This window comes from Panicum virgatum, chromosome 6K (genome assembly GCF_016808335.1).
Source record: "Panicum virgatum strain AP13 chromosome 6K, P.virgatum_v5, whole genome shotgun sequence".
NCBI lineage: Eukaryota > Viridiplantae > Streptophyta > Magnoliopsida > Poales > Poaceae > Panicum > Panicum virgatum.
The window spans coordinates 7,447,519-7,469,049 of NC_053141.1; the positions used below are offsets into that span (position 1 = coordinate 7,447,519).

The following is a 21,531-nucleotide window of genomic DNA, read 5'->3' on the forward strand; positions in this document are numbered from 1 at the left end:
CAAGATCGGTCGAGCTCTGGGTGGTTCGTTCTGGTCGGGACTGGATGCCCTTCTGTGTCGATGAGTGGATGGATGCATGCAGCTAGCTGCCAATGGCGAGCCCCTATTTGTAACGGATGATCGGAGAGGACGACGGAGCGCGAGAGGGACAGCCGGACACGTCGCGTTTGACTTTTAACGGCTGCAAAAGTCACCTGCGCTGCACGTGCGTTCAGACACGGAGAACTCGATCGATGCATGGCACGGATGTACGAGGTCAACTCAAGATTTTCGTTTGTTTTTTTCCCGAACGGGTCATCAGTTCAAGATTCAGGTTGAATTCTGCATGATGCGTGTCTATCACCGGTTCAAAAACACTGGCTGGTGACCTGGTGTTGGAGTGACCGGTTCAGAAACGGCACTTTGACATGCATGATCACTGATGCGCCCGGCCGTCTCCCGCTCGCATCAAAATCCATTTGCCGTACCGTGTGCACGCTGCGTCGTATTGTTGTTGATCTAGTCAGCATATATATACGTGCTCGCTGCGTCCAACGATGGCAAGGATCAGAGTTAATTTGCTGTGGGTTGGGTTCGTTGGAGATTAGCGTGGTGGTTTCAACAAAGACTGTCAGGATCAGTTCCAAATTCCAGAGTATAGGAACTCTTTTGCCTGACAGTGTCAAATTGTATGACAATCGGATCGTAAGATCATCCTATATTGGGTTTTTGCAAAATATATTTTTGTATAAAGTTGTTAATATGTTGCAATAATGGATGCCTATAATATTGTTTTGGAAAAAGTCTAAATTACTCCCCTCAGCTATAGCCAAAGTCTGGATAACCCTCTAAACAAAAAAGATAAATTGTATTACGGGATAAAATAAACTAAATGGTATAGTTTAGGGAGTAAATTGAACTAAGTTATAGTTTAGGGGGTTATTCAGACTTTGGCTATAGTTGAGGGGAGTAATTTAGACTTTCTCCTATTGTTTTTGATAATTTAGTAGAATTTTGTAAACCTGAGTAGTACTCATGCCATTTTCAAACCGCATTTTAATTTGGGGTTATTTTAAAGCTTTTGTTAGAATTGGAATCAACTAAGACCCTACCTATTTTGTAGGATCATACAAAACTCTCGTGTAGGATCGAAAGAATACTAAAATTAGGATACTAAAGATATCATCATGGACCCTGTTAACGCGCGACAGGTCGTGCAGATGTCGCGCGCGACACCCTCCACTGCTTCTCCGTACGGAACTGTCCATAATCCTTTCCACCTCGCGCGTCTTTCTCAGACCTTACTCGCTCACTCTCCCACTCATATATATAGCATGTCCATGAAACTTTTGTAACATGCAATTTGTTCATAAAAAATATTTTATCTTGTTCATATGATCTCCATTTTAAATACTGTTTGCACCGTTGTGTTCTATGTAACAAGACGAACAAAACTAGATCTCACTTGTATATATTTTAAAAATGTTTTGCACTAGTAGCAACTTATATGTAAATTTGAGTTTGATATTATTGAAATAGTTACTACAATATACATATATAAGTTTCCATACATATAAGATAAATGTCACAAAAACTATATATAAATTGCCATAAAAGCATAATCTGTCATAAGCATAAGTTGTCACAAAAATAGAATCTGTCACGTACATAAGTTGTCACAAACACAAAATGTCATACACATACACATAAATAGTGAAAAAAACAGTAAGTTGTCATACACATAAATTTATATACAAATTGCTATAAAAATAAAAGTTGTCATCCATTTAAATAAAAGTTGCAAAAAACAAAATCTATCTATTGTACACATGAGTTGCCACACATATAAGATATAAGTTACTACAGACAAATTCTATCAATACACTTATACATATAAGTTGACACAAAATAAAAGTTGTTATGCACATAAGTTGTTACTACCGTAAGCTGATATACATATAAATTGCTATAGAAAGAGAGCAAATCATCACATAAGTTGCTACCAGTTCACAAAGATCGTCAAAACATATACAAGTAGGGTCTAGTTTTGTTCGTCTCGTCGCGTAGAATACAACGGTGTAATCGGTTCTCAAAACGAAAGTAATATGGAGAAGATAAAATATTTTATGCACAAGCATCGTTCAATAAAAATGCATGCAAGGAGAGAGGGAGGACGCGAGGCGTGGGCCGCATGCACAGTCTATATTGTGTCACCCCGTGTAGGACCAGGATAACTCACAGCATGCATGGGTGGAAAAGGTCGGCGGCCTGCTGGGCTGATGAGTCGCGCGTCGCGCGGTAGCGCTGTAGCGTGACTCGTCGTCGGTTAGATTTTTCCTATCATCATGATTCGATCGTTGTATCGCAAGATTCTATGATTTGGATCAGGATCTTGACACCCTAGTCTCAATAAATTAGCAAGCCTAAAGGATGAACTGAGTGAGAGTGGGCCGCAAAGAGGTGCAAAAGAAACGGATGGCCCAACATCAAAGTTTCTCATCAAAGATTCTATGATTTGTATACTTTTCTTGATGGATAAAAGTCCCTTCCTTCAATTGCTTGATTTGAAAACCAAAGAAGAAATTGAGCTCACCGATCATGGACATCTCGAATTCCGTAGCCATCATTTCTCCAAATTTTTTGCAAAGAGTGGGGTTAGTTGAACCAAAAATGATATCATCAATATAGATTTGACATACGAATAGCTCTTCATTGATGACTTTTGTGAATAGAGTTGTATCTACCCTCCCGATCTTGAAGCTGTAGCGAAAATGGCCTCTCATATCATATTTCAATATAATATTTTGGTGATTGATATAGACAACACAACACTTGGACTAATATGATTGTTAAGATGACCATTCTCAGGCTTTTAGGTTCAAATGATAACAAAGAGAAGATAGGCGTAGTTAGGCCCGAAGGGCCGCACCTACGGTGGCAGTAGCTTTAAGCAACTTCCCAATGAAAATGCTCATGATATGTACTCACGATTAAACACTCTTGTCAATGAAATTAATGCCTTAGGTCTCAATCAAGTTAAAGATGAGGAAATCAACCGCAAGATTCTCCGAAGCCTTCGCAAGCCCGACTACGACATCATCAATACACTCTTGCAAAAGGAAGACTTGGTCAAGCTTACACCCAACCTAGTCATCAATCAAATCATTACCCATGAATATAGTATGGGGATGACAAAGAAGAAAGAGCAAGAGTCCACCTCTCCTTCAAGCAAAAAAAGTCTCGCCGCCAAGCACTCATGCAAGCACCAACCAAGGCGACAAGACTCATCGAGCTCAAGTGAACAAGAAGAAGAGGATGAGGAACATAGTGATGATGAATCAAATTCAAGCAATGAAGAATATCCAAGGGCCGTGCTATACTATCACCGCAAGATTGCTGAGCATGTACATGAGCTCTATGAGCTTGGGTACAAAACACTCATTAGAGGGAGTGAGGTTGGGATGAAGAAGATGGCGAAGAAAAAGAACAAATCAAGATCTCAAGCTCTCTTCACCATCTACAAGCCCAAGAAAAATGGTGAAAGCTCAAGTCACAAGAAAAATTCCAAGAGCTCCACCACCCATCGCCCTCAGAGATTATCACCACCACCCATGTGTCTTATGGCACTAGGTAATAACGATGTAAGTGATGACTCCTCCTCAAATGATGAATCCGATGTTGAAACCGATGAAATTAGTGAGATGATGGCACTCCTCCATAATCAACAAGAATATCTCACTAAACAAAATGAAGAAATCAAAGCTCTCAAGACTAAAGAAAAACTTCATGCTTTATTTGTCTCAAGATATGAGAACTTGCTAAACAAATTCAATTTGTTGGACAATGAGCATAAAGAACTTAAAATAAAATATGAAAGTCTTGAATCTAAAAGTGAATCATCATCAGATAAATCATTTCCTTGCAATATTCCTTGTGCTATCCACATTGTCAAGGTAGATGCGTCTACCTCTTGAGATCTAACCCCTTGCAATAAGAATGTGATTGTAGAAACATGTGATGATCTCATTGCTAAGGAAAATGATGAGCTTAAATAAGAGGTAGAAAGGCTAATGGCGGACTGGAGGCGGCTCAAAGGAAAGTACACTCAAGAGCAAGTCCAACCTTCTCAAGATAACACCTCCACGGGCGTGAAGAAGCTTGAGAAGGGAGAAACCGTGACTTGCTTCAAGTGTTGCAAAGAAGGCCACAAGTCCTACCAATGCAAGGAGAAAGAGGGCAAAGCAAAGTGCAAAGAAAATGGCAAGCCCAAGAACTTGAACAAGATCAAGAAGGGACACAAGAAGACTAAGGAGATCAAGAAAAACACATCTCCATACTTGAAGGCTTCATACATGTACACCAAGCCCACCCACAAGAACAAACAAAAGAGCAACCACTACATACTTGAAAAGAAGAAGAATGGCAAGGTGGTGGCTCATGTCATGGGGTGGAGAACATATGGATGGAACCGGCCTATTTGGGTGCCCAAGGATATTATTCATACCATGGATGGCTATCAAAAGGTTTGGGTCCCTAAGACTTAGGCACCAAACAAGTGCGACGGGGAATTTGGAGGCTTGACAAGGTTTGGGATGCATGAGTAGGGATGCATCATGCAAAGATGAAGTAAAGCCAAGTTATGGATTAAAGATTAGTGACCTAAATTCCCCTCCCCTACATATGAGGTAATGAGCAAGGTAAAAGGATGATCTCAATTCATTTATCCTTCATGCATCATTGTAGCTCAATGCCTATCTAGGATTGCATGATCTTATCTTTTTTATTGGTATCTTTCTTTTGATATGCTTTCCTAAAAATTTCATATGGTAGGTTGTCTATGCTTTATCATATCTTGTTGCAACCTACATGAGCTTAATTTTTGTTCTCACATGGCATTTGTCGTCCATAACATATCTTGCAATTTGATATCTATCATATTCGTGGTAAAAATACTTTTGATATCAATTGCTTGCTTATGGTGCCATGATTAGCAAGTTATAAAGTTAAATCCCCATTATGTGAATTACAAGTGCATACATTTGCTTAAAGTGATTCAAACACTAATGCACATATTTAGGGGGAGCTAACTCTATAACTCATGTTTGTGTGACTAATATGCTTTACAAGTGCTATTTGTTGTAGTCACCTAGAGCTATCTCCATGAGTTCAATTTCTTTTGAACACTACCCCTACAAGTCACAATTGGCATCACAATTGGTGTCAAGATAGGAGGTGCCACAAGCATTGAAAAAGGGGAAGCTTGTTCAAACAAAGGGAGATATGCCAAAGTTAGTTGGTATAACACTCTATCACTAGTAAATTTCTTTTGCTACTAATACTCCTTGTTGCTAGTGGTTATGAAGCTTTTATGTGTTTGATGACAAAGGGATAGAAATGTACCCTAAAAGCAAGCAAATAGTTTGAGTAAATGATGCCATTAGTAAGGGAGAGGAATGGAAAATACAATGCAAAAGGATGCATGGTGATAGGGGGAGGTACTTAGTCAATGTGGGGGAGAAGTGCAATTTGATGATCCCATGGACTAAGGTACAAAATTTTCATTGCTCATATGGTTCAAACCACACAATTGTCTTACATTGGCCACAAGCCATTGTTTCACAATTGCTATCAAGCCGGAAGCATTTCGTCCTATGGGTTAATCAAATGCCGGTGGCTTTTTAAATGATCATTGAAATGTCATCCGAGCAAGCTAAGTAGTTTCTAACTTTTCAAATTGGTATCAATTTCATATTCTTGCAATTCATCTTGCTTGTTTTGGTTGTGTTGTCATCAATCACCAAAAAGAGGGAGATTGTAGCAAAAATGGCCTCTTATGCCATATTTCAATATAATGTTTTGGTGACTGATATAGACAACACAACACTTGGACTAATATGATTGTTAAGATGACCATTCTCAGGCTTTTAGGTTCAAGTGATGACAAATAGAAGATAGGCATAGCTAGGACCGAAACCTCTTCAGTCCAAAGGACAAGAATTGAAGAGACCGTGAAGAAATCCAAGTCAAAGAAATCAAGACAGAGATACTTTAGTATCACCGGTTGAACCGACGCTGAGAAAATTACATATGTCGGTGCATTGACTTGGAGCACACCAGGAATTCTGGTTTCACCGGTTGAACCGACGTTAGGAAAGTTGAATACGTCGGTGCAATGGACCCAGAAACTGAGGCAAGGTCTATACACCAGATGAACCGACGATAGGGTCTTGGTGAAAGTCGGTGCAATTGTCCAGAGAGTTTGTTTTTCAGAGTTCACAGGACAACTACACTCACCGGTTAAACCGACGCAGCATCGGTTGATTGCCCGTACACGTAACGGCTAGTTTTTGAGGCGGGCAGTTTAGTATCACCGGTTGAACTGACGATGGCTATTGGAGGTGCGTCGGATTAACCGGCGTTAAGTATTTTTCTAGCAGTTTTTCTCCAACGGCTATAGGTTGCAAGTCTTTTAGGGGTAAGTAGAGAGTAGCATAGATAAACCTTAGTCATAACTAGCATTTGTAGGACGTGTTAGGTTTATCTAATGCAAATAGATTGAGCCCTAGGATAGAAAGCGATTAGCGACCCTATTCAGCCCCTCCCCTCTAGGGTCGGACACCCCGGTGATCCTTACAGAAGCCCTTGTTGAGAAGAAAGTCACGAAGGCGTTCATACCAAACTCTTGGCGCTTGCTTGAGCCCGTAGAGCGTCTTGTGCAGCCTATAAACATGATTAGAATATCTAAGGTCCTCAAACCCGGGAGATTGTTCAACAAACACTAACTCATTAATAAAGCCATTTAAGAACGCACTCTTCACATCTATTTAAAAGAGTTTCATGTCATGATGTGAAGCGTATGCTAAAAGAATATGAATGGCTTCAAGTCTTGCAATGGGGGCAAATATTTCACCAAAATTCGACCATTCAACTTGTGCAAAGCCCTTTGCCACAAGTCTTGCCTTATTGCGAACCACCACACCATGATCATCTTGTTTGTTGCGGAAGACCCACTTTGTGCCAATGATGTTCTTGTCTTGAGGACGTTCTTCAAGAATCCAAACTTCATTGCGGGTGAAGTTATTGAGCTCTTCTTGCATGGTCATCACCCAATCTAGGTCTTTAAGAGCCTCATCTATATTTGTGGGTTCCAAGCAAGAAACAAATGAGTAATGTTCAAAAAAAAGAGGCATATTGACATTTACGAGTTCTTACTCCACCGGAGGGGTCACCCATAGCCAAGTCAATGGGATGATTCCATGAAGTTCTTCTGAGTCTCTCTTGTGATTGAGACGATGAATCTTCTAGTGGTTCGACATCTTGGGTTTGAGCTTGGGCTTGTTCATTTGTGATGTGGGTATCATCAAATGGAAGTTGTTCTTTAACCACTTGTTCATCTTAGGTGTCATCATGAGGATGTGAGGCACCATCTTCTTCATCGGATGACTCATAATAGTGGTGTGATGGATTTTTTTTCTTCATTCTTGGTGTCATCCTTGGAAGTGGCTTCAACTTGAATAGATGAAGTTTGTATCTCCTCAACTTCCTCCTTTGTCTTGACTTGTCCAAAGGCTATGTTCTTCATGACTTCCCTTAGTGGTTCATCACCTACATCATCACAAGAAAACTCTTCCCCTTCGGAGCCATTAGTCTCATCAAACTCCACATCATAAGTTTCTTCAATCATGCGTGTGGCATTATTGAATACTCGATATGTTTTGGAGTTTGATGAATAACTAAAAAGAAAACCAACATCACATCTACTTTCAAACTTGCCTAGGTACTTCTTTTTTGTAGATGTAGCATTTGCAACTGAAGACCTGAAAGTATGATATGTTGGGCTTCCTCCCAATGAGAAGTTCATAGGGCGTCTTCTTCAAGAAGCGGTGGAGATAGACCCAGTTGGATGTATGACATGCGGTGTTGATGGCTTCCGCCCAAAATCTTTCTGAGATGTCATAATCATCCAATATTACTCTTGCAAGAGTGATCAAGGTCATATTCTTCCTTTCCACCACTCCATTTTGTTGAGGTGTGTAAGATGATGAGAATTCATCCTTGATACCAATTTCATTGCAAAACTCTTCAACTTGAGTATTTCTAAACTCTGTGCCATTGTCATTTTGGACCTTCACAACACTTGACTCAAATTCATTTTGAGCTTGCTTGACAAAAGTCTTGAAGATTCTCATGGTCTTGCTCTTGTCCTCTAAAAAGAAAGTCCAAGTATATCTATAGTAATCATCAACAATTACAAGACAATAGAGATTACCGCCAAGACTTTTGTAGCCCAAAGAGATCCAAGTGTAGTAGCTCCAAACTTTTTAATGTTGACAAATAAGTCTTTATGGAATGTGATAATGCAAATTGCTTCCCGGCTTGACAAGCACTACACAATTTGTTTTTGTCAAATGTAACATCTTTGACACCAACCACCATACCTCGTTTGAAGGTCTTCTTGAGTTGGCTCATGTTAATATGAGCAATACGGCAATGCCAAAGCCAACCCATGGAGTTTTTGGAGAAGAGACATGTCGCCAAGCTTGCATCATTAGATGAGAAATCAACAAAATAAATGTTGCCATGTCTAAATCCTTTGAATATTAAGCTCTTGTCCTCCTTGCTTGTCATTACAACCTCACTATCACTAAAGGTGCATATTAGTCCTAAATCACAAAGTTGAGCAATAGATAATAAATTGAAACTAACCGACTCAACAAGCAACACATTGGAGATACAGAGATCCTTAGTTATTGCTACATTATCCAAACTTATCACTTTTCCTTTTGAGTTATCACCAAAGGTGACATGTTCATGATCGCCCACATCTTCATCTAGTGATGTGAACATCTTTACATAGCCGGTCATATGTTGTGTACATCCGCTATCAAGCACCCAATGCTTTCCACCGGCTTTGTAGTTCACCTACACACAAATAAATCATTTTTTAGGTTTGGGAACCCAAACAAGTTTGGGTCCTTTGACATGAGTTACTAAAGTTTTAGGAACCCATAGTTGGCGTGGTAGCTTTCCCTTCATTTGAGTGCCAATGAATTTTGCCTTAACCTTGCCATTTTAAGCTTGCTTAACAAGAAATGATGTTCATTGAATTGAGACTTGTAATTAGGAGGCAAGGTAAGAGGTGGGCGAATAGGAATTGGACACTCCCTTGTATGATGTCCGGTGATGTGACAATATTGGCAAAATGAGCCAACTTCCTTGTTGAAGTATGCCTTTAGCTCCGGTGACTTGGGATAATTTTCCGGAGGCTTGGGAAATGATCCAAGTCCATTTGTCCCAAAGTGCCTTGCATTATGGAAGAGAATCTCCTTGTGCAAGTATTATCCCCTTGTCACATTGAACATGTATTTGGTCATGCTTTCAAGTTCCTTCTCAAATTGTTTCTTCCTATCATGGTTAGTCTTTGAACAAGAAGGAGAAGTATGATGACAAGTAGTAGGGTAAGACAACTCTACAAGATCATCACAAGAAGTAGATACATTGACTTTGATGACTTACTTTTGAGTTTCTTTTACTTCTTCATCCAAAGCATCAAAGGCAAGGTCAAGTTCTTGATACTTCATATTTAAGTTGGCATAATCAAGTTTAAGTTTTTTGTTGCATGAAATAAGTAACTTATTAAACAGAACTACTTCCTCATGTTTAACATTCTATTCATTGATTAGTCATGTTCCTCTCTAAGTTGTTTGCTAGAAACAATACATGTATCATGAGTTTCTACTACCTCATTGTGTCTAATAAGTAACTCATTATTTGAGGTCTTAAGCTTAGCATATTCATTTTCAAAAACTTTGTATTTAGATTTGTACTTCTTGATCACTTGTTGGTACTCATCTAGGATGATTTGCACTTCATTAGGAGATAAACCATGTTCACTTTCATCACCAGAGGAGTTGTCATCATCGGTCACCTTAGAGTTACCTCTTGCCATGAGACACATGGGTGGTGGAGGTAGAGATGGCTCATCATCACCATTATCATACATGGCAATTCTCTCTATTTTCTTCTTGGATTCATCATTACTTGAATTATCACTAGAGGATTCCCCATCGGTGATCCACTCACCAAGAAAAGCCTTGATGTCTTCCTTTCTCTTGAAAGACCTCTTCTTCTTGAAGTCCTTCTTCTCATGATTTTTCTTTGAGTGCTTGTTTTGATTGTCATCATCATCTTGCTTCTTGTTGAGCTTTGAGGGTTCCGGACAATCATAGGAGAGATGCCCATATTTGCCACAATTGTAGCATATTTTCTTGGCATTGTCATTACTTCTTCGGGTACGGAATTTGTTCTTCTTTGGATCATAGTTGTACCGTTTCTTGTTTAATCTTGACATCATCTTAGAGGTCTTCCTCATGAGAAGTGCAAGCTCAACATCACCATCCTCATCACTTGAATTTTCACTAGCCTCATCACCACTTGAGCTTGGTGAGGGAGCCTTGCACTTATTCTTCTTCTTGGACTTGTGATCACTCTTAGCTTTGAGTGCAAGATCCTTCTTGGCTTGTGGAGAATCAACTTCTCCCAAGAGGAACATCTCATGAGATCGAATTCTTCCAACCACTTCACCCACTTCAAGTATTGAGAGATCTTTCTTATAGAGTAATGATGTGATAATGTTGTACTTGGGCTTGTGGAGTAAGTGAAGGATCTTCCGGATGATGTCACTATTAGACAAAGGAGAAATTTTAAGAGCGTTAATGTCCTCAACAATCACATTCAATCTAGCATATATTTGTTCAACTAGCTCATTTAGGAACATTTTGAAATCATTAAATTTTTCCTTAAGTACTTAATACTTCTCCTCACGAAACTTTGTAGACCCAACATGAATGGTCTCAAGCTCTTTCTAAATTTTGTGAGCAATTTTCTTGCTATGCGCACGAGCAAATATCTCCTCGTTAAGAGTATCAAACAAAGCATTCTTGACTCTAGCATGATATTTGATTTGGTCTTCATTCCAAACACCAACAATGGGTTTTTCAGTGACCTCCTAACAGATGGTATGAAGAGCCTCAAGGTAACCCGCCATGCAAGCTTTCCAATAGCTATAATTTCTCCCATTAGCTTGAGTGGTCCACTACTCCCCGGGGCCATCTCTAGGAGTCTAAGCCTATTAAAGAGAGCCTAAGCTCTGATACCAATTGAAAGGATCGAGGTCCAAGAAGAGGGGGCTGAATTGGGACTTTTTTAAATTTCTACCGAGTCCTTAACCTAGACTAGTATTGTCCAATCTACAAATTTGAACCCTGTTGACTACAGCACACTAGCAAGAGATTCTTAAGAAGAAAAACACATTAACATGTTCATCTTGCCTAGGGGGAATCACACTAGCATGTAAAAGTTCTAGACAAGAGATCAAACTATCATGCTATTGTCCTAGTCAAACAAACAAGCAAAGAAGAGCAAGATCATAAAAAGAGAAATTAATTGCTTGAATGTAAATGCGAAGGACACGAGACAACCGGATTTTTTCCCGTGGTATCGAGGAGTTGACGCTCCCCCCTAATCCATGTTGGAGCACACACACAAGGGTATTGCTCCCTTGCTTCACCAAGGAGCAAGTGATCATTAAGAATGCTCATTCTCCATCTCCGAAATGGCGAGCTTCACACCGTGTACAAGCTTCTTGTCTTGGGGCTCCCACAAACTCCAAGAGCTCACCAAGAACCTCCCGATCACCAAAACCGTCTAGGTGCCGTCAAATACCAAGAGTAACAAGCTCCTAAGCGTTCACTTGACCTACACTCAGTTGGTCCTAGCTGAAGCACACTTGCTACACTTGCAAAGGTTGATTTCTTCAAGGTTGGAACACAATTAATGCTCTAGATCTTCATCTCATTGCTCAAAGCGCTCACTTAACTTTTCAAGGGTGGTCTCAGGTATTCAATGCATCAAAGGCAGCTTAAATGAGCCAGGGGTGCCCTTATATAGAGTGGAGAGAGTCACATAGCCGTTGGAAGACCACTGCAAAAAAATCGTGACCATCGGAAGAACCGATGGGGCTAAAGTTGATGGCGTCGGTTCAACCGGTCTCTCTGTGTCCAAATAGTAGCCATTGGGGGTTCTGACACAGTATCCAGGCTTGCGTCATTTGCACCGGTGCAAGCTCCGAAGGGGCGTTGGTTCAACCGGTGCTGAAGAAGTTCTTACGTCCATTCAAACAAGCTCTCTAGAATATAGTACATACAATGCACCGATGATTGTTTCTGAAGCGTCGGTTCAACCGGCGCTGAAGACGATTTGAGGTCCACCAAACATACTCTCTGGAACAAAGTACATCTATTACACCGGTGCTTTGTTTGGGACCATCAGTTCAACCGGTGCTATAGAGTATGTTGACTTGATCTCTGCTTGCATCCAAAAGAGATAGACCGACAGGGCGTCAGTTCTTCCACCAAGCGTCGGATGCACCGATGCTAAGGCATCGGTTAAATCGGTGCTAATGTTTTTCTTTGTTTTCAGCTGAATTGACTTGGAGTTGAACGTAACTTCGATTGTTTCTTCTTCCAAGTATTTTGTTGACTTTTTTTACTATTTGAGCTGTTTTTGAGCGAGTGTGCAAGATTTCTAAGACCAACTCAATCTTTAGTCAAGTTACTAACTGAAGAATCTCTCTTAATAGTACGGTCAAGAACTAAAAACTATAAACCCTAACTAAATCAAGTGTCCTTCATCTCCTTGTGACACTTAAGACTAGAAAGGTCCTTAATCTTTGAAATTTAGTTCTTGGCGCGCATGATTGTTTCGAATTGAGGGGTCTCCTTTCACATTTCATATGAGACTCAATCATTGATTTTTCCGTCAAAACACACGTTAGTCACATAAAGATAGTCATTAATCACCGAAACTTACCATTATCACCTATCGACCTAGATGCACTTCAAATCTGAACCCGTTATATCTGAAATCCGCAAATATCGGACCCGAACCAGCCCCGTTGGCATCCGTGCTGCGGCCGATCATCGAGTGACTAGTAAAATTAAATTTTAATTAATATTTGTGGGGTCTCGTCTTTAATCTGCTTCTTTAGGATCACATAGATTTGTTTATTTATTCTAATATTAAATACCTTCCCTCATAAATTATAATTTTCTAATTAACACTGGGACAATTTTTCCAACTTGCTTGGGACAAAAGGCTACGCTATTGTTGTTGTAGGGACCATTTGGTACGGTTTCACCTAAACAGCTTCATTGGTGAAGCCAAAACCAGTGAAGCCAAAAAAAAAATAGTTTTGCCTGACTTTTAGTTCATTTTAGCACGGATTTATAAAACAGCTTGACCTATATTGTTCCAATTTGTGAGAAACAAGTGAAGCTAAAGCTAAAATAGTCATGCCAAATAGACCCGTAGTTCGTCCAAAATATTGGTCTTAATAATTTTTCATACAAAAACAGTTTTCTTTTAGTGGTCATACAAAATCAGTTTTTTTTAGCACATCATACAAAATCAGTTAACAAGTTTGTTTGTGCTTGCGTTAGCAGAGGGAGGCCCACTGCAGGGTGCAGCCCACCGCGGCTCAGCTGGGCGAGCGGCCCAGGAGCGGGCTCTGGCGGCCCAGGCGGGGATTGGCCTTGCGGCCCAGGAGCAAGAGCAGGTGGCCCAGGCGGGTTTGAGCCACTCGCCCTAGGCCCATCGGGCAGCGGGAGACAGCCCAGGTGGACAGGCGGCCGAGCGAGCAGTTCAGGCCTCTGGCAGGCAGCCCACTCACGGTTTGCTCTTTTTCTTCCTTATTAAGCCATTTAATTCCTTCTCATTAGCTTGTGTTAATCTCTAATGTTTAGTTTTTTTGCATGCTTACTTAGCTTTTATTAATTAGCTTTTGTTCCCGCTAATTTTTGCTAGATCATTGCATGTTTAATTGGCTCGTGCTATTTTTTTAAATTATTTGTCTTGCATGCTTAGAGGACCCTTTTGTGGTGATTAGTTTTAATCTTTTTTATGAGTCTCTTGATTGGCCTTTTGTTACACTTTGCTTCCGCTTGATTTTGAGCTTTACTAATCTCTATTTGAATCTTTGCATGCTTAGTTGAGTGAAGCTTTTGTGATAGTGTTGCTCAAGTAAATTGCCTTGTGTTTGCTTCCGCTTAGTCTGGAGCTTTCGACGTTTTGATTAATCTTTGCTTCCATTTTGCTCAAGGCTATGAGATCTCGTCCTAAAGATCAACAAATCTTGAGAATTCGAGGGGAGATCAAGAAGGATTGGGGTTTTCTCAAAAAAATCAAGAACTCCAATTCTGAAGAGCTAGCGATTCCAGAAGGTTTGGCACGAGGCTAGAAGCAGAGGAACCACTACAAAGAGCTCATGGAATCGTCGCAATCGTGTGCACCAAAAACTAAACCAAAATCCATCACAAACGGTCACAAAAACAACGAGATTGGATCGATTCAAAAGCCCAGAGGGCACATGGAGGATGGGGCCTCCTTTCCCAATCAAATCCAATAAAAACTCTCACAGATCCATCGACTAATTCTACTCTAAAGAGAAGAACAGAGGGAGGGAGACACAGGGGCGGCGGCCTGGAGAACAGAGGAGTCCACGAATAGATTACAAAAGCCGCCATTAACCTAACACAAGTGAAGGGGTATTTATACCCACGGGACCGGTCAGACCGGTATGCTGGACCGGTCAGACCGGTTGGTTAGACCAGTCAAACCGGTGCCAGGGATCGGTCAGACCGGTTGGCCTGCAGCACCCCCTGTACACGATCTCATCTGACGCCCAAGGTTCTTTCTTCGAAACGAAGTCTTCTCCGCGATGCCGCAATCTTGATGAAGATCAGGTCCGCGGTTTTGAAGGGTCCGCGAAACCCGGGTAGGTGGCCGGTTTTGAGAAAACCGCCAAAACCTCACGCGCGGGAAGATTCCCGCCTCCACGCCGTGACCCTAGACGCCGTTCCCGCCTCGGCCTTCTGACGGCCCTAGACGCCGCCCGACGCCCGTCACCTCCTCGCCCACAGCGAGGCCCTAGACGCCGTCGATGCCTTCGTGGCCTTGAGCTTGCTGAAAAGCTCATTCACGGTCAGAGTCTCATAGCCTGCAGACTCAATGATCGTGTTCATCTTGAGATCCCACACAAAGCGGTCAAGTGCGTAGAGCAACTTGAGAGCCTTCTCGTGCTCTGTGTACTCAAGGGCACCAGCAGATCTGTTCGCATTGACTTTTTTCACAATCGACTGAAAACGACTGAACATCAAGTCAATGCTCTCACCCGGCTCCTGTGTGAAGTTCTCGTACTCACGCCGGTGAGTCTCGAACAGTCTGGCCTTCACCTGAGGTGTACCCTCGTGGTAGTTCTCAAGGCACGTCCAAATTTTGTGGGCTTCCTGAAAACCCTGGACGCGTGAGAACTCCGCACGAGAAACGCCAGCGAACAAGGCATTGACAGCCTTGGTGTTAGCCTCGTGCTGGGTCACCTGGAGAGGTGTGGTCCGAACAGCAAGTACCTCGTAAAGCTGGTTCGTGGTAATTTCCCAGACATCGGCTCCCATGCTCTGCAGGAAGGCTCTCATGCGAACCTTCCAGTAGGCATAATCCTCGCCGGAAAACACCGGGATCTTACCAAGACTCGCCATGGTCGCCGAGTGGTTTTCGAACCGGTTAAGGTACTGAAAACCTCAACCGAGCTTTGATACCAATTGAGGGACCGAAGCCGGCGACCAGAGGGGGGGTGAATGGGAGCCGATCAAAATTTCTTCCAAAATTCAAACCGTTGGCCTATATCCCGAAAATCACCCAAGCCCTCAAGCGTTCTGGCCAAAGTTTGGTATAGCTATGGAAAAGCTAAACCAACACAAAAGGCCTCGAATGTGCGAGTGAAAACACGAAGCAAATCGGAAGCGAATCGAGAGAAACCGCAGAACTGATCTGCCAGGACTGGTCTGACCGGTGCACTGGACCGGTCTGACCGGTCGCGGCTGTTCAAAAACTAGCAGACCGGTCTGACCGGTCTTGCCTACCGGTCTGACCGGTGGCACCCAGAAAACCCCCGAAAACTTGGATTCAAACGATGAATCTCAACCAAACGACCACGAAAATCGATGAAACTTGGGGGATAGCTTCGCCCCTACCCCGTGAACATATCCCTAAGAGATCTCGTCCTAAAGATCAACAAATCTTGAGAATTCGTGGGGAGATCAAGAAGGATTGGGGTTTTCTAAAAAAATCAAGAACTCCAATTCTGAAGAGCTAGCGATTCCAGAAGGTTTGGCACGAGGCTAGAAGCAGAGGAACCACTACAAAGAGCTCATGGAATCGTCGCAATCGTGTGCACCAAAAACTAAACCAAAATCCATCACAAACGGTCACAAAAACGACGAGATTGGATCGATTCAAAAGCCCAGAGGGCACAAGGAGGATGGGGCCTCCTTTCCCAATCAAATCCAATACAAACTCTCACAAATCCATGGACTAATTCTACTCTAAAGAGAAGAACGGAGGGAGGGAGACACAGGGGCGGCGGCCTGGAGAACAGAGGAGTCCACGAATAGATTACAAAAGCCGCCATTAACCTAACACAAGTGAAGGGGTATTTATACCCGCGGGACCGGTCAAACCGGTATGCTGGACCGGTCAGACCGGTTGGTTAGACCGGTCAGACCGGTGCCAGGGACCGGTCAGACCGGTTGGCCTGCAGCACCCCCTGTACACGATCTCATCTGACGGCCGAGGTTCTTTCTTCGAAACGAAGTCTTCTCCTCGATGCCGCCATCTTGATGAAGATCTGGTCCGCGGTTTTGAAGGGTCCGTGAAACCCGGGTAGGTGGCCGGTTTTGAGAAAACCGCCAAAACCTCACGCGCGGGGAGATTCCCGCCTCCACGCCGTGGCCCTAGACGCCGTTCCCGCCTCGGCCTTCTGACGGCCCTAGACGCCGCCCGACGCCCGTCACCTCCTCGCCCGCAGCGAGGCCCTAGACGCCGTCGACGCCCGTCGCCTCCGTCAGTCCCGAGACCGACGCCCGTGCCTCCACGACTTGGCGTCTTCAACCGCCGTCCGCCTCCTTGGTTTTGTGGCGCAAACCAAGAAACCCGCCTTCCGTCGCCGCTTGCGCCCTCGATCCAGGAGTGGACGCCACAGCTGCCGCCAGGTCCGAGCTGCGGTCCCGGCTGCCCTTCACCGCCGTCCACCGCACGGTCCATCGGCCACAGCACCTCCACGGCAGCTCCCCGTCGACTCTCGATGCCCGTGTACCTGCAATCCAAAGACCAAGCGCACGATCACACCGCACGGTTGACAATTCACTCATCACAAGCAAGGTAGAGTACTCACATTCCTCAGAGAGGCTCTCGTCCTCCTCCTAAAGGGCACGACGACCCTGCCAAGAAGAAGCCCTAGGAAGGCAGCGGCGGCAATGGTGGGAAGCACAACTAATGGCGGCGCTAGCTTCTGATCTTCTTCAACCTTCAACACTGTACCGTAAAGTAGAGTAGCCTTGTAAGAAAGCAAAGCGTCCAACAAATGGTGTTAGATTAGTCGGGCCAAAACAAAACGTTTGTTAGACACTAGGTGTAACTGCTACATATACTAGCTAGGCTACATGTGTCAGTGATCAAAAGAAGCTTTATTTGATCTGTAAAATAATGTAAGCATCCTATCATTTTTGTCCTTGTATGTAGCTCAATGCAATCAAGCATCGTTTTTGTCTCTAGAATGGTCCTCCTCATGAAAGCACTTAATTTGACGACTAAGTATTGGTAAAAAAAATTTAAAATGTCCGATTCTTAATTTGTGTTCGAGTCTTATATTTTGAGCTTGCAGCTTGGTGGTTGAGCTCAAGAGCTGAGAGCTAGCTGGCCGGGGCTCGAACCCTGGTACTGCATGCCTTCAAGCAAAGGCTGGAACTTCGGCCCTTTTCTCTAAAAGGGTTTTATATTTTGAGAAGATGAGGTGCTATATATCATGGTTGAATGAATATACAGTAAAAATAAGTGCGTAAAGTTGGTTATTACGGGAAATTAGGAGCCACACATGTGACCAGCAGTCAAGGTGTCACACACTCATATTTTTCAAAACCGTATATCTAAATCAAAATCCGACAGCAATATTGTGTTCCTTGCGATGAGATCTTCAAAACAAAATCACGTTTAGATTCTTTTTTTGGAACATTTCTTGAATGTGGAATAGATTTTTTGAAGCTAGAACAATTGTTTCACCAATATAAAAAATATTTAGTCTTATGTGATAGTTTGACTGTCAATCACGCATAATATTTACGACCTCAGCCCACTAAGCGTTGAGAAACTTTGTTGTTGGGCCATCCGTTCCTTTTGCACCTCTTTGCGGCCCACTCTCACTCAGTTCATCCTTTAGGCTTGCTAATTTATTGAGACTAGGGTGTCAAGATCCTGATCCAAATCATAGAATCTTGCGATACAACGATCCAATCATGATGATAGGAAAAATCTAACCGACGACGAGTCGCGCTACAGCGCTACCGCGCGACTCATCAGCCCAGCAGGCCGTCGACCTTTTCCACCCATGCATGCCGTGAGTTATCCTGGTCCTACACGGGGTGACACAATATAGACTGTGCATGCGGCCCACGCCTCGCGTCCTCCCTCTCTCCTTGCACGCATTTTTATTGAACGATGCTTGTGCATAAAATATTTTATCTTCTCCATATTACTTTCGTTTGGAGAACCGATTACACCGTTGTATTCTACGCGACGAGACGAACAAAACTAGACCCTACTTGTATATGTTTTGACGATCTTTGTGAACTGGTAGCAACTTATGTGACGATTTGCTCTCTTTCTATAGTAATTTATATGTATATCAGCTTACGGAAGTAACAACTTATGTGCATAACAACTTTTATTTTGTGTCAACTTATATGTATAAGTGTATTGATAGAATTTGTCTGTAGTAACTTATATCTTATATGTGTGGCAACTCATGTGTACAATAGATAGATTTTGTTTTTTGCAACTTTTATTTAAATGGATGACAACTTTTATTTTTATAGCAATTTGTATATAAATTTATGTGTATGACAACTTACTATTTTTTCACTATTTATGTGTATGTGTATGACATTTTGTGTTTGTGACAACTTATGTACGTGACAGATTCTATTTTTGTGACAACTTATGCTTATGACAGATTATGCTTTTGTGGCAATTTATATATAGTTTTTGTGACATTTATCTTATATGTATGGAAACTTATATATGTATATTGTAGTAACTATTTCAATAATATCAAACTCAAATTTACATATAAGTTGCTACTAGTGCAAAACATTTTTAAAATATATACAAGTGAGATCTAGTTTTGTTCGTCTTGTTACATAGAACACAACGGTGCAAACAGTATTTAAAATGGAGATCATATGAACAAGATAAAATATTTTTTATGAACAAATTGCATGTTACAAAAGTTTCATGGACATGCTATATATATGAGTGGGAGAGTGAGCGAGTAAGGTCTGAGAAAGACGCGCGAGGTGGAAAGGATTATGGACAGTTCCATACGGAGAAGCAGTGGAGGGTGTCGCGCGCGACATCTGCACGACCTGTCGCGCGTTAACAGGGTCCATGATGATATCTTTAGTATCCTAATTTTAGTATTCTTTCGATCCTACACGAGAGTTTTGTATGATCCTACAAAATAGGTAGGGTCTTAGTTGATTCCAATTCTAACAAAAGCTTTAAAATAACCCCAAATTAAAATGCGGTTTGAAAATGGCATGAGTACTACTCAGGTTTACAAAATTCTACTAAATTATCAAAAACAATAGGAGAAAGTCTAAATTACTCCCCTCAACTATAGCCAAAGTCTGAATAACCCCCTATAGGATGATCTTACGATCCGATTGTCATACAATTTGACACTGTCAGGCAAAAGAGTTCCTATACTCTGGAATTTGGAACTGATCCTGACAGTCTTTGTTGAAACCACCACGCTAATCTCCAACCCAACCCACAGCAAATTAACTCTGATCCTTGCCATCGTTGGACGCAGCGAGCACGTATATATATGCTGACTAGATCAACAACAATACGACGCAGCGTGCACACGGTACGGCAGATGGATTTTGATGCGAGCGGGAGACGGCCGGGCGCATCAGTGATCATGCATGTCAAAGTGCCGTTTCTGAACCGGTCACTCCAACACCAGGTCACCAGCCAGTGGTTTTGAACCGGTGATAGACACGCATCATGCAGAATTCAACCTGAATCTTGAACTGATGACCCGTTCGGGAAAAAAACAAACGAAAATCTTGAGTTGACCTCGTACATCCGTGCCATGCATCGATCGAGTTCTCCGTGTCTGAACGCACGTGCAGCGCAGGTGACTTTTGCAGCCGTTAAAAGTCAAACGCGACGTGTCCGGCTGTCCCTCTCGCGCTCCGTCGTCCTCTCCGATCATCCGTTACAAATAGGGGCTCGCCATTGGCAGCTGCATGCATCCATGCATCCACTCATCGACACACAAGGGCATCCAATCCCGACCAGAACGAACCACCCAGAGCTCCACCGATCTTGAAGCCATGGCGGCGTCGTCGTCGTCTTCGCGCACCCTCCCGCTCCAGCTCCTGCGGTACGGGACGCCGTCCTCGTCCCGCGTTGGGCTCCGGGCGCACCACCCACCTTCTCCGCCTTCCGTCCGCCTGCGGGCGGCGAGAGGACCGAGGCCCATCGCGGCGGCGGCAGCTTCGCACCACGACTACGCATCAGGATGCGGCGCCGGCGACGACGACGGCATCGCTGCCGCCACGAGTGTAGGGCTGCTGCACCAAGTGGACGAAGACGCTGCTGCGGCGGCCGGGCTGCGGGCGGCGAGGCCCGTAGGCTGCGCTCCGCAGCCTCCCAAGGGGCGCGCCGGCAAGCCCAAGGAAGGCGGCGGCGGGAAGGTTCACGCCGCGCCGACGTCATCGGCGGCGAAGCGAGCACCACGAGCACCGGCGCCGGCAGGTTTGCCCAAGGAAGGATCCGGCGGACAGGGTGGAAAGGTCCACTAATTAACGACAAGGCAAGCAACCAATTGGACGGACTAGATCATATAATAATTAGTGGCTACTAGCACAAGTTTAATTTTCTTTTTTTGTATAAAGCTGAAATGGAATATGAGATTGGAATAAGAATTCCGAGAGGAAATTGGACGTTTAACAAGACGGCGCACATACGATTTATGACTTGAAGTTCTCATGCTCACTGGAAGAGAATGGAATAAAAAAGAAAAGTGAACACTAAACAGACACTCAACATGCATGCTTGATTCGAATTCTATATATAGGGATTCATCTCTAACATTACAAGTAAGTATATATCCTATATACTCAGATCACTTCGATGATCGATCAATTTGCAAGACATAAACTAGGTGCATGCTCTGTAATCTGTACCACAATGCAAGCATATGATCTACCAGGATGGTGACAATATGCCACCTAATTAAGCAGGTGTATTCTACCGCCTCGAACGTCTTAGTTGCTCAAGCTGAAGTTGCATATGTGGATATATCATTGAAGGGGCTGTCAGGCTGAAGCCTTACCGCTTCTTCCTCCCCCGACGCTCGCGTCGCCCCCGCGT

General features: G+C 43.0%; 1 protein-coding gene across 1 annotated transcript; it reads left to right on the top strand.

The window, feature by feature from the left end:
• Positions 1 to 20,435: 20,435 nt before the first annotated feature.
• Positions 20,436 to 21,079, top strand: LOC120713885 (transcription initiation factor TFIID subunit 4-like). Its single transcript, XM_039999851.1, has one exon. The coding sequence runs from the start codon at positions 20,490 to 20,492 to the stop codon at positions 20,958 to 20,960; it is 471 nt and encodes a 156-aa protein (XP_039855785.1). The 5' UTR covers positions 20,436 to 20,489; the 3' UTR covers positions 20,961 to 21,079.
• The last annotated feature ends 452 nt before the right edge of the window (positions 21,080 to 21,531 follow it).